General features: G+C 40.1%; 1 protein-coding gene across 1 annotated transcript; it reads left to right on the top strand.

The window, feature by feature from the left end:
* Positions 1-8,032: 8,032 nt before the first annotated feature.
* dusp12 (dual specificity phosphatase 12) lies at positions 8,033-13,925 on the top strand. The gene is made up of 9 exons (XM_049599195.1): positions 8,033-8,089; positions 8,146-8,223; positions 9,116-9,380; positions 9,790-9,903; positions 10,232-10,350; positions 10,476-10,563; positions 10,775-10,866; positions 11,899-11,978; positions 12,387-13,925. The coding sequence occupies exons 3-9, from the start codon at positions 9,118-9,120 to the stop codon at positions 12,528-12,530; spliced, it is 900 nt and encodes a 299-aa protein (XP_049455152.1). The 5' UTR covers positions 8,033-8,089; positions 8,146-8,223; positions 9,116-9,117; the 3' UTR covers positions 12,531-13,925.
* The last annotated feature ends 358 nt before the right edge of the window (positions 13,926-14,283 follow it).

The raw sequence follows: 14,283 nt of genomic DNA, 5'->3' as shown, positions 1-14,283 counted from the left end.
GCTGAGAATATTGTCAATCTAGTGGTCAGACAGTGGTTCCCAATCAGGGGGTCGCAGTCCAAAAGTGGGTTGCAAGTCCATTCTAAATAGACTGCAAGTAACTTGCAAACGTGTCATGTTTGTAAAAAGAACACTTTATTTTAAAATTCAGTCAATATCTGGCACAGAGCTTTTATTCTGAAGTGCTGCTACCCCAGAAATCCAGAGTTCTCGCGAGAGCACAGTTTGAATTTGCTCAGCGAGTCACTCTGGCAATCAGTAATGATGCTCATTACCCATGCCCTTGGAGCCGAGCTGCACCAATCACATCGGTGTATCTGATATAGGCGGGCCAGAGGCCAGCTAAACAGATGACGACAGTGCTGCGACAACGAAGTCCGGAATCAGTCAGTAAACATTGCAAGATGGCTACGGATGAACACCAGTTGTTTGAAACGGCTCTGGCCGCTACAATGAACGAGTTAGACTTGGCTTTTTCTCTCTAAAAGAGGAACAGAAGACGGCGCTCGAATCTTTCCTTTGCAAGAAGGACATTTTTGCTGTTTTGCCGACCGGATACGGCAAGAGTCTAATCTACCAGTTAGCTCTGCTGGTAGCGCTCTGGATACGTCACCCTGTGTATTGTTCTGATTGGTCGTAGTGTTATTTTCAAAAGCATGCTTGGTGCCGCCCCTCGAGTTGGGCCATTTGCATTACTCATAGCCAGACTCTAAATCTTTCTAGATTTGGGTCTGGATTTCCAGGCTAGTTTCCTGCTGTAGAGTGAGTAAATAACTGACAGCTACTTAACAGAGACAGCAAACTAGCTCAGCGACATGGCCAAATGCAAGTATGATGCTGCGTCGACCTTTAACCAAAGGAGAGTCTGGACCCTGTGGCTGGACCATTTGAGAACCACTGGTCTATAATATACAATAACAGTAAATTGTGGTATACCAATTTATACCAATTCCCACAAGTCCATAATCAGGATTCTTTGAAACATCCGTATATATTGTCAAAAATCTAAAGTATTGTCTATGAACATGGTCTTAACAATATTCCGAATGCTACCTGTTACAGATTAGTTTATGTTTCTTCTAGAAGTTGTAAGTTAGCATATGGCTCTGGGATAATTCATGGTGCTGGTGGTGGTGCATAAAGTAACAAATGGACTATAATTTAACTCTTCCAAACCCATCTTTTATACAGTTTCCCCTATATTCCATTCAAAATTTCTTTCATTATCTTTAGCATACTCCCAACATTCTCTTAAAGCCTCAGTGGTGAGTTGTTCCTTTCCACATCCTTTTAATAATTTTTCTGGTCTAACGTGTCATCACCAGCTTCTACTAATAGATCATTTACTGGAGTTGTTCTCATAGCCCCTAAACATAGTCTTAATGCTCTGGTTTAAACCCTGTCTAGTCTTTGTAAAATTGTCTTACATGCTTTTCCATATACAGCCATAATCTATAGTGGATCTTATTAGTGCCTGATATATATCTAAAAGTGATAGTCAGCCCCTCAGTCATAACCGCAGAAATTCCTCATGAGGTTTGAAGTTTTCTTACATTTGGTTTCTGTGTTTTATATGAGAATTCCATGTATTCTTTTCATCATATCATAATTATAAATTTTTGAGACCTGGCAGTCTCTAACGGTTGTCTATATAGAGGTAAATTGCAGTTAAATGGTGTTTTCTTTTGTGAAACAGCAAATAACATTATTTAGGTAGTGAAATCTTGGAACCCAAATTATATGACAATGTGTAAAGCAGTCTGAACATTTTGAACAACATGACTACATTTCTTCCTCTTTTCCAGCTTGCCCCATCTTTTGCACATATGATGCACTATTTTCTCTGTTTACATCCCAAAATACACTGTTTATCATTATATGGAAAAGGATAGTGTGAATAACACTTCCTTGTGGAATTCCAATTTGTATTTCAAACTCTTTAGATATACCTGATCCCACTTAACCCTGAAAGTATGAACTGATAAAAAAAAAAATCTAAATACCAGATTGATTCATTTTAATTAGTGTCCCCTCCTTTCGCATCGAATTTTATGTCTTTTTAAATATTTAAATAAACAAGTGCCATTACTTCTTCTTCTTCTTCTTCTTCTTAACCCATATGAAGAGTTCTTTTTCAACATCATTACTCATCTTCACTGAGGCATCTATTGAGGATCTACCCTTGAGGGATAGAATTTGACATGGACTTGGTGACTTTTCTGCCCTAAAAATAAAACTAGCTTTTTCACACTTCACACTTTTTTGATCTTTTACATTCATTTTTATAACCTGGATTAAAATGAACTAAACTTGTTTCAGTGATAATGGTGCTTGTTAATATGTACTAATTAGAGCAGACTGAAGGAAAATTGACTGCAACATGATGTATTTGAACCATGCATGCAGAGCAAAAGCAGTCTTATCACATTAACCACTCAGCCAGCTCATCTTTGGTGTGTTGTCTTTAAGGTCGTAACTGAGGGTGGTATGCATATGGTGAGGCAGAACCTCACCCTCTCTCAGTGGCCATCTTTACAGTTTTCTACTAGTCAGTCTTTTGCCTTGTCTTGGGTGTGTTGTCTTTAAAGGTGCGTACAGAGTGCGGTACCATGAAAAGCAAAAAAAAAAAAAAACACAGTTCCTTAAATGGTGGAGTGCTTGCTTAGCATACAAGAGGTAGCAGGATCTGCTCTTTGGTTGAGCAAGTTGATGCAATACCAGCCTATGAACGATCAGAGAGCATCTTGTGAGAATGGCTATCTTTCTTATCCTATTTTCTTTGGTTTCCTATGGAGACCCACAAAGTCTAACAAAGACTGCCCCCCCCCCCCAAAGCAGTTTTGGTTAGAGTTTCAAATTGATAGTTTATCATATTTTATGTGATGAATAAATTATTTGTCTACCAATCTTGTTTCTCTGGGGGTGATGTCCCACAAGGTGATTTAATATAAATTAAATCATATTTTATAATAAAAATGAATAATTCAATTCAAATTATCATATTCTCATATGATATTTCTTATAGCCATTCTAATACACTTATCCACACATTCCCACCAGCCTCAACCACTCGGCAACAGTCTGACCACTGAGCTGGGTCTCTCTTCAGACTGTCCACCACAGGGGTGAAGTTAGAGTTGTGTTGGGTTACCTAAACTGAAAGATGTTAATCACATAAAAATATATATTTTCATAAAGACAGAAGTTTAAATTAAAGTATTTTAAAAGTAGCAAAAGTCTCTTGACGTCTGTTACAAATCAGCTTGTTGACACTCTTACAGGGCATCTGCTAGAGACATAATACAATGTGAATGAGTCACTGCAGCAGACCGAACACATCAACACACCCACTCTGTTCCCATTCACCTGTTGGTCTGAATGACTACACACATGCGTGCCGCCTGTTTTTTTAATGCTTAATTTCTAACAGTCAATTATGTGTGATGGCAGCCCTCTAATGAGCCCTCGGGAAGAGGTGTGGTTACAGTGAGGTATTGTGATTGGTCAGATGGTCAGATTAAAGCAGCTCATTAAACTTTATTAGCGCCCCACATTGTGACCATGTACAGACTGTGGGATGCATGCTGGCGGGCAGTTCAGAGCACTACGCACATATTCACACACACTTTTTTGGTGTAGAGAAACAGGAGGTCAGACAGACATTATGAAACATGTATTTAAAGTGTGTCTGGCAAAGGACACATATCTTAAAAAGAGCAGAGATTTGTTCAACCTGACCATGTGACTGTAAGTTTAGTCCTTTTATACAGTCAGACAGTTCGTTTGAGAAACATGTGTGTTTCTCTCTGGAGCTGCGAAGGGAGCTGACAGGATGTTTGTAGATTCACATTCACTTTATGCAGATTTACTGTTCCTACTACCAGTTGACACTGGTAATGGCTCCCTGATGAGACTGTGGGTTGCTGACCAGTGTCTGCTCACATTACCTCATCCTCCTGGTATCTTCCCGTCACACTCTTCACTTGTTCCTACCCATTATTTCAGCTTTATAGCTGATGCCAATTTCACCATGAAGTTTATTTTCCTTGTGGGTAAAGAATGTTCTCCTTTTGTTTGTTCTGTCTGTGGCAGACAATGCTGTTTTGGTAAAACTACGGATTCGTTAAATTTGCATGTTATTATGTAGTGGATACGTTAAAACTTTGCATTTCAACAGCGCTGTAATTAACCTGTGGTTAGGCACAAAAATCACTTGGTTATGGTTAGGAGAAGATCATGTTTTAGCTTAAAATACCCCATTTTGGGGGGGCACAGTCCCGGCAGGAAAAGCAGTGATGTTTCGATAAAAACAACTGCTTTTCATGCCACTATCCCAGCTGAAAAGACAAACACGGGTTACTAAATCATGACTGGTTTAGCTGCGTGTTGGCCTCAAACAGTGGTCAGAAGCTTGGCAGACATCTCACTGAGGTGACATACCATCCAATATCCCCTCCACCTCATGATGACAAAGTCAGCTCGTGTGCAACGTCGCTTTAGAAATGTTGATATGATGAAATGTGTAGAGGCGTACAATGTTAACATTTTCTTTTAGTGACTGGGCTGGGACCTTTTACCTTTCAATATTTTTCTCAAACCTTTGTTTTGTGCCTAAATATTTCTAAAACAGCATTCAAAATCGTACCTAAGGGCTCCACTAGGAGTATGTTTAAAATGTTTATCATCAGATACCTTAACCAGTTTTAAAAAGGATGGAATGTTTTACTGACAAACTGAAGTGGAACTCTGTTATTCCCACATTCTTTGAATTTGGATGCATCTAGGAGTACAAGTCAGATTTTCCACTATTTTATTTTCTCCAAACTATGTTGGCTTTTGTTAATTTCTAATCACATCTAAACATTCCATCCCCTGTAACATGACATTCTCAGTAAAAGGACACACTTGTGTGTGTTTCTGAGTAGTTATTTATAATGTAACAGTTTGTATCTGGTACAGATAGCTTTGCTTTGAGCAAAAAAAAAACAAAAAAATAGACAACTGACCTCTCTCATGTAGATGGTTTAGATTTTCCACTATTTCAATTTTTTTTCTTTGGCACTTAAACTCGACTACCAGAAATCGGTGTACCTTTGGTTCAATCAGTTTTCTTTCTTAAGTGATGGCAAATTCGGCATCGACAGTGAATTACAGACGTAGACTACTAATGAGTTACCCATTTACTTTGCCTTAATCCATAGAACTTTTACTCTGACCAAATACAAAGACCTCAAACTAAATTAATGCAAAACAATGCAGATATTGGTGCATCAATTAAGTTTGATACTTAAAATTTATTGGCAGGACCTCTAACCCCCTCATCCCAATGGTGAAGTGAAACCTACGCCCTTGCCCAAATCTCTTACAAAGCAAGCAAAAACAAGTGATAAGAACTTAACAAGACATTGTAGGGACAAAAAAAAAAGTCTAACGTTATATTAGGTAAGAAATAAAAGTCCTAAAAAGTCCTTTTGTTGACATAATAAGAAGAGCATCTGATATGATTAAAAATATGTATGTTTGGTGTATGTGAAAAGTTAATGATCTGACAAACTAATGTGGTGATTTCATGCTGTATTTACCACCACCACAAATTCAAAGAGAACATTTGGTTTTACAAGTCTGTCAGGAATGAAGAAGGCAGGTGACCAAAGAAATTTACAGATAATAATATAAAAATCAGAACTGTAATTACAAAATGTTCGAGAAACTGCTAAATTTTAAGCAAATGCTCTGAAATAGACTTTTTTTTATATTACCAGAAGATAACAAGAGAGAGATAACAACATCATTTCTATCATTTCCAATCACACACACACACACACACTGACTCACCACTTGTTTATATATATATATAAACTAAGCACAAAAAGTAAGGAATTTTGTGTTTGGTAGATTATTTCTTTGTTGTAACAGTGCTTCTTGGCAATAAATCTTATACTGTTGGAAAACCTGTTTATTCCCCTTTTAAATTGTGCCACATTGGTAAGGAACATGCATTTGTGGGATGAGCAGCAGAGCTGAGTATGTGGGTTGTGCCCATGAAAAATCTGCCAAATCTTCTCTGCCAATGCCAAACAGCTTTTTTTTTTTGCTGTTGCTACTGACTCTTGTTTTGAGCTTCTGGTACCTGATTGAAGGTGAATAGCTTGAAGAATGGGATGCCATCCCACAGCAGTGTGTGACCAGGCTGGTGACCAGCATGAGGAGGAGGTGCCAGGACGTTGTGGCTGTGTATGGTTCTTCCACACGCTACTGAGGCTCCTGTTTGTTAAATGAATAAATTGTTAAATTGTCAACATGTCTTGTTTCTTCAGACTTCAATCATCCAAACCACTAAACAACACCAAACAAGAGTCAACAGCAAAACAAAGCTGTTTGGCATTGGCAGAAAAGATTTAGCAAATTTTTCACGGGTGCAACTGCCACCCGTGAAAAACACACAGACAGTTTGTTCATTTCGGCTGTGAATCTCCTCTGCGGGTTGGGTGTGCTGAGAGGGCTGCTGTGTCTGCCACACGGCTGGGTCAAGGTGGAGAGCTGCCTGGTCAAGCAGAGCTACTAGAAGCGTCGTGCAACGCCGGACCTGACCAGCCGCATAACAGTGACCAGATACAGATACACCGACCTTGTTGTAAGAATATCGGCTTCGCCATACACAAGGACAGCACACCCAGCCACAGACATTTATTCCCCCTCTCAACTAAACAGGCTTTTCAGTGGTATAAGATTTATTGCCAAAAAGCATTTGTAACAGGGTAGACTTGTATCGTTTAGTTGCAGTGATTTATTTTATTTATGATTTGAGCACTCAGTGTGTGTGTGTGAGAGTGCAGTGGTTAGTGGGTGTGGTTTCCATGTTTGGTGAATTGCTGTGGTGATGGGCTGATGGCATGCAGGTGTGATGGGTGTTACCTCCTAATTTGCTGAGTACTTATCAGACACACACACACACACACACACACACACACACACACACACACACACACACACACACACACACACACACACACACACACACACACACAGACAGTTTGTTCATTTCGGCTGTGAATCTCCTCTGCAGGTTGGGTGTGCTGAGAGGGCTGCTGTGTCTGCCACACGGCTGGGTCAAGGTGGAGAGCTGCCTGGTCAAGCAGAGCTACTAGAAGCGTCGTGCAACGCCGGACCTGACCAGCCGCATAACAGTGACCAGATACAGATACACCGACCTTGTTGTAAGAATATCGGCTTCGCCATACACAAGGACAGCACACCCAGCCACAGACATTTATTCCCCCTCTCAACTGAACTGGCTTCCAGACCCATTTTATCTATTTTCTCCCCTAACGTGGGCCCCCATTTTTAACTTTTTTTAATCTATTGAATTGTAATAAAATTACTTGCAAATTTCAGCTTGTTGTGTTTTGCCCATTTCTTCACTGGTTGGTTAAGCCGAACTGGGGTGTTCTACACATTGTTACAACAAAGAAATAATCTATTTAACACAAATTTCCTTACTTTTTGAGCTTACTTTTATAAATGTACATATATGTATATGCGTGTGTGTGCGTGCGCGCGTGTGCGTGTGTACACACATTCACTTTATTCTGTTTCATTTAAAATCTGGCCAAAAATAAACCGTTTGCATGAACTAACCAGCATGCACAAGAGTAAAAAACCGAGGCTTTTCAGCTCCAGGATTTTATCTTTAACGTCAAAGGGGAAGTTTTAAAAATCGAATAACTGACTTATGGTGGAGAGTGTCATGCATTTTCTGCCAGTCACTCAGGGAGGCTGATAACTACAGAACAGTCCCTGATTGTCTGTCTGACTTACCGCTCCTGTAAAAAGTACAGTCAAGTGTTACGAAATGTGACAGGTATTTCAGAACATGAATATCACAGCTGTTTATGCGTGTGATTATATCTAACTGCCAGCATGTTAAATTAAAGATGTCTAAATGAAGTATGTGACGGATCTGATGGGTTACAGAATTTGGTGTAACACCGGAACGAAAGAGTCGTCCTATATGTTTCTGCCCGGACAGTGTCAGATACGAACCAAACACCTCAGTGACCACACATTTTCTTTCGTATTTAACTCGGTTTTCTGTGCGTTTGTAGTTAGTTATTCTTTTACTCTTTGCTCGGCACACCACATGTTAAACGAGGTGAACTACCGAAATAGTAGAGTTTCACTGGAGGAGCTTAAATAGCGGCGAGGCTGAATTTAGCTAACGAGGTGAGTTAACGACCGTCTCCTCACACTGTCGTAGTTAGAGACATGTCAGCAGTGGTGTAGTGGAGGGTATAGTCAGGTATATGGGGTATACCCACTTCTTTTTCTATCCAGTTACAATACACCCATCTATCAGCTAAAAAGCCGTTGTAATATATAGCAGAGTATGCCTACTTCCTCATCGGTAACCTACCTATCTGCCTATCAGTACACCCACCTCATCAACTACAGCTACACCACTGCATGTCAGGGACAAAATGCAGTCATGTCAGTGTTCAGTGGTTCTGAAATGTTTTGAGGACGAAGTCAAGGCAGAGTCTTTAAAAAGAATTTATGGCCTTCCTTGGTTTTTTATTATTTTTTATCAGTTCTGTGGGCTGTGTAGAGAACCAGTCTGTTGCCTCATATGGCATGTAGCCTAAAAACCTGACACTTAGGGACTGTTCTTTACTTGTCAGAGGACAGTAAAGACAAAATCCGTGAGTTCGTAGGGCCATACCTCCCGCCCTTCTCCTGAGTCTCTCCTGAGAATAATTTCTGTGTTTTCAATTTGCCCTGTATTGATACATTTGTATTTTTTATATCATCCTGTTTATTTCCACATTTATGTTTAAACCAAAATATCTGACAAATGTAATGCAAATATCTTACAAAGAATCAAAACCAGACAGATAAGTCCATAAGAATCCTTGTGGCTGGATCATCTCCTCTTTGGACAGGAGGTTTAAGGTTTCTGTAGCCTACCTAAGAATTGCTGAAACAATCAACAGTCAGTTTTATAAAAACATGATATTGTGAGAAATTTAGAAGCTTTTTAAAATTAGTTTAATTAAATTCCTGATCTTTGTTTACTGGTGAAAGAAGACATTGTGTTCAGCTGTGTCTGTCTCTGCAGTTATGCTGCTGGTGGACCCTGGTCTGTACATCGGCACTGCGGCTGACCTCAATGACAGCCAGGCACTGGCCAATGCAGCTGTCACTCACATCCTGAGTGTGGACTCTGAGGACCCTGCCCCTCTTCTTCCTGCAGATGGGGGCCTCTGCAAAAAGTGGGTCAATGTTCTGGATGAGGTCACCTCTGACCTCTTGAGTCACATGGACGACTGCTTCCTGTTCATTCAGGAGGCTCTGGATGGAGGCGGGGCTGCACTTGTTCACTGGTAAGGCTCAGAGGTCACTTGTCACTCTAGATGGGTTTCCATCCGGTGTTTTACGTGAAGTTATACTTTGCCAATTTTCAACCAGCTTTGTATCCTAACAGTGTGGGTAGTGTGTGTAAATGAACTGTGGTAAACTTGAGCAACTGAAGTCATACATCAAGCAAGAATGGGAAAGAATTTCACTTTCAAACTTCCAAACACTCAATATCCTTGGTCCCCAAACACTTACTGAGTGTTGTTTAAAGAAAAGGTGATGTCACACAGCAGTAAACCCTGTCCCAACTTTTTTGTTGCATGCATCAATTTCAGAATGAGTGTATATTTCTAATAAACAATTGTTTTATCCACCGAGCCTGTTTAATTTAATGATGGGTGTGCATGCATGTGTTTGTTTGTGTGTGTGTGTCAGCCAGGCTGGTCGGAGTCGCAGTGCCACCATCATTACTGCTTATCTTATGAAGAGATACCAGCTGGGTTTCACTGAGGCTTACCACAGACTGAAGACTGTTAAACAGGATGTACAGTAAGTGTGTGTGTGTGTGTGTGTGTGTGTGTGTGTGTGTGTCTGTCTGTCTGTCTGTCTGTCTGTCTGTGTGTATGTGTGTGTGTGTGTGTGTGTGTGTGGAGCTGTGTGGGTGTAGGTGTGTGTGTGTGTGTGTGTCTGCAATGCTTCTTGAATTTCGCTTTTCAACTAACTTCACCACTTCACCCAATATCTACACTGGGCAAAGTGACCTTTTCAGAGTACATGGTCAGAATGTATGTAATAGTTATTATTATTATGTTGGATGTAGCTGTATCATGTATGTAGGTGTAGGACAGATAATTGAAAGCTGGTGGATTTGTTTTAGGGTCAACAGTGGTTTTGAGGAGCAGCTGTGTTTGTATGAGGCCCTGCACTGTGAAGTGGACTCCTCCAGTCCTCTATACAAACAGTACAGACTGACCAAGCTCACTGAGAAGTACCCTGGTAACCACACACACACACGCACAAAATAATTGTTTGCTTAAAACATAGCTAGCTTCAAACATTTTCTATTTGTGTGTGTGTGTGTGTGTGTGTGTGTGTGTGTGTTTGTGTGCGTGTGCGTGCAGAGTTGCAGCATGTTCCCAGGGAGCTGTTTGCCATTGACCCTGCCCACTCCAGCTCCTCTGAGGTGTCCTATCGTTGCAGGAAGTGCAGGTGAGAGGTAGAAAAATGTATACAGTGGTTGAATGAAGGAAAGTTTTATAAAGATGCTGAATGGATGTCAAATGAGAATTATCAAGACCTTGAAGTAGGAAGTCAGAATAAACCTTTTCATAAATAGGTGTGTTATCTTGATGGTTAAAGGAATAATTCAACATTTTAAGAAATACACATCCTGACTCCAGCCTCTCCTCCTCCTCTGCAGACGAACTCTGTTCCGTGGCTCCAGTATTCTCAGTCATCCAGTAGGAGAGGGAGCGCCAGCCTTTAGTCATAAGAAGTCCAGTAACCTCACAGGTAAGAGCACCATACAATATTTTAAACTGTGAGACTCTGGGATTCATCAATATTTTCTTACCTGAGTATGTTCACACTCTTCAAACAAATTTAGGACTGCCGCAGACCATGAGTACACCCAATTAGGAGAAAACACACCTTTAGAGACCAACATGTTTCAGCATGTTTAAAGACAGATACGAACAGCTTATCAGCTTTTTCCAACTGCCAAGACATTCAGAGAGGCTCACTGACGGTCCAACTCTGGTGTGTCAGGGCCTTAAAGCCCAGTTCAGACCGATGATTCACGACGAGACAAAACCAAGAGAGAGAGCTGAGAAAAGTTGCAGCGGTGTAAACTGGCCGGTCTGAGCTGGACTCAAGCCGGCTGATGGTGTCACCTGCAGCTCATCTGGTCAAATCGCCAATGGCTGGTTTTAGAACATAAAGCATGTCACCTGTCTCTGTTTACTGGAGTAGTGAATAACATTTCCATTGCATAAGAACCTTGCGGGATGGTGATGATACTCCAGGTACTGGGTAAACCCTCAGATGTTACCAAGGAAACTGAGTTATGACTTGTGGAAAACTGAAGATTCTGACTGCAGAAAGCATAAAAATATGAATGAATATTCTTACTTTTTTTCTTTGGTAAGTGACCAAGATATTAGTGAGATAATGTCCTACGAGGTGTCTGTAATCACATTTTAACAGCCTTCATGGATGCAACCATCCTCCACTGCATGTCAGACAGTTCACACCCCTACCTCAGCTGTGAAAAAGTGATAATGGACACCTCATCAGCCGTTTTCTCTTGCTTGTCAAACACTATAACCAATAACATAATTACTGTGTTCTATTTTGTGTGCCAGTTCCAGGGTCCTGATATTGTGCATGCTGTATCACTGTCATGGCTCACTTTAAAGTTATTGGTAACACCTGTGTTTTTCCGACTGTGATTGCTGTGAAATACTCTCATTGCATGATCACACAAACTGAAGATGTAGTTTGTAATAAGTATAATAAAAGGGTATGAAATGTATTGTGGTTTAGGAGATATCCAGTGTACGTCTTACTTCATTGAACCAGTGCAGTGGATGGAACAGTCTTTACTTGGAGTGATGGATGGACAGGTAATGCATCCATACACACAGGACAGGAAATACAGTGTTATTAACTGGTGTAATATACTTCCCATGCATGTTCCCAGCTTCACTTGAACTGATTTGATTCAAGTCATTGTCCCTTTGTGAGAGAATAAATGCTGGACAGAACAAAGCACAACAACATTAATCAGTGTCGTTTCCCTCTGATGTTTAATTGATCTCATATCTCTGTCAGTAGATCAATAGAGAATCCCTGAAAAACAACTGATTAACTGTGGTTCTATGTCGGTCTGAATGTTAGTCATGATCATCTTTCCATCACTGTAAAAGTCTTCGGATCCACACATCCTACTAAAAATACTGATTTCTTTATCTGTACTTATGGTACTTCTCTCCTCTCTTCCCTTGTGTGTGTGTGTGTGTGTGTGTGTGTAGCTGCTGTGTCCTAAGTGCAACTCTAAGCTGGGCTCATTCAGCTGGTGTGGTGATCAGTGTTCGTGTGGTCGCTGGGTCACTCCTGCCTTCCAGCTGCACAGAAACAGAGTGGACGAGATTCGACAGCTCAACATGAACAAATAACACACACTCATGCTCACACTCACTTGCTCACTCATAAATGCATGTAGTCTTTGCAGGCAGGAAAAAAGCACATAGCTCATCTACACACACGTTAACAAGAATTATGTGACAGAAATTTTCAAATGTTGCAGTCCTCTTCCACCAGGTTATAAAGACTCATGCAGTACAGTACAGTGTCTTTGGGTGTTGACTGGTAGATCAAAGAAATTAATATTTCAGAAAATTAACATTATTTTTTCATAACTGCAAGATTTGTTTGACAGTTTATGTAATTCAGCTCATACAGACACTTGAGGCCTTTGCACACTGAGTCTATTTATTTCATATGCATTTCTTTAATCCGTCATCTGGAAAAAATAGTTATGTGCGGAAACCTTGCATACTGAGCACGATGCGTTTTAATGTTCTGTTCGTTGTGAAAATTTGCAATAAGAAACAAAATGTAAGGACACAGTGAGGAATAAAAGAATACCACGTGACCCATTCCTCCCCTGCCACATTTTCTTCACTGCTTCCTGGTCAAACAACTCTCTAAATCCAAGAAAACGCAGAAAATTAAATCTTTTCCGAAAAGTTTAATGACGGACGAAAGTTTCAGAGTCTGTGTGTAAACGTAGTTCACACAACCTGAGGTCATTCGTAGTTTTGGATGTGCGACAGTTTGGATGAAAAACACCAGACTCAATGTGCAAAGACCTTTTTGTTTTGTCTGGTATAACAAATTTTCACAGTGAGTAGAACATAGAAGGCATTGGAGTCAGTGTGCAGGGTTTCTGTTCGCAATGATTTGATGGATTAAATAAATACACAAAAAAATGGACTAAAGGTCTTTGCACACTGAGTACACTTTTGTATATTTAAAATTATTGCACATCTAAGAATACATAGGGCCTCGTGTTGTGCCAGTCGAGTTTACACACTGCCTCCACAACTTTTGTCTGTCCTTAAAGTTTTCGAATAAGCATCGTTTTTCTGCGTAGGGAGTTGTTTGACCAAGAATAAGTGACAAAAATATGGCAGCGAGAGAAATGCACAACAAGACAGAGGAACAGTATCGTTTCATAACTCAGACAGCCTAATTACAACAGGTCAGACAGTTATATGCAGGTGACTGATGATGAAAAGGAGGAGGATGTGGACCGCACACAGAGGACCACTCAGCCCCTTCATGTAGCCACAGTGCCAAATGTAAGACGCAGGCAGAAGGTGGTGACAGACAGGGAGGTACCTCCTGTGAAGAGAAGCAAAGGGAGAAAATATGTCTTTACATTTTGTCTCGTGCAAATTTTTGCAACTTAAAGAACAATGAAACAAATTGCTCTTAGTGTGCAAGCTTACTGTGCCAATTTTTGTCTGAAGTTGGATTTTTTAAAAAAAAAAAAAGACATACCAGAAAATGGCCTCAGTGTGCAAAGACCTTTACCCTAGGGGAAGAAAGATTGAATTTCACATCAAGTGTCACTTAAAACAAACTACAATTTTTTACAGAAATTGTTGCTGAAACGATCAATCATTTATTTGATTAATTATTTATACTATAATTCCTTAAAGTGTCTATAATAGATATTTTCATAATAATATGAAAGGGGTTGCTCGTTGTGATGAACCTACCTTGACATGCTGCATTTCTGTAATACACAAAAGTCATGTAAATAAATGAAAAATAAAAACATATTTGTATATTAAAATATATGTCTGCTGCAGCATTCTGTAAATTAATCTGAGATTCTCCACATGTAGAAGGTTATTTGAG

Source organism: Epinephelus fuscoguttatus, linkage group LG15 (assembly GCF_011397635.1).
Source record: "Epinephelus fuscoguttatus linkage group LG15, E.fuscoguttatus.final_Chr_v1".
In the NCBI taxonomy this organism is placed as follows: Eukaryota; Metazoa; Chordata; class Actinopteri; order Perciformes; family Serranidae; genus Epinephelus; species Epinephelus fuscoguttatus.
This window is presented reverse-complemented; position numbering and strand designations above follow the sequence as displayed.

What these genes read in the sequence shown, in the direction of transcription:
- dusp12 (XM_049599195.1), top strand. Translation starts at nt 9,118, where the DNA reads ATGCTGCTGGTGGACCCTGGTCTGTACATCGGCACTGCGGCTGACCTC. An exon ending in GGGGCTGCACTTGTTCACTG is followed by an intron (nt 9,381 to 9,789) that starts GTAAGGCTCAGA and finishes TGTGTGTGTCAG; the next exon opens with CCAGGCTGGTCGGAGTCGCA. An exon ending in GAAGTCCAGTAACCTCACAG is followed by an intron (nt 10,867 to 11,898) that starts GTAAGAGCACCA and finishes ATTGTGGTTTAG; the next exon opens with GAGATATCCAGTGTACGTCT.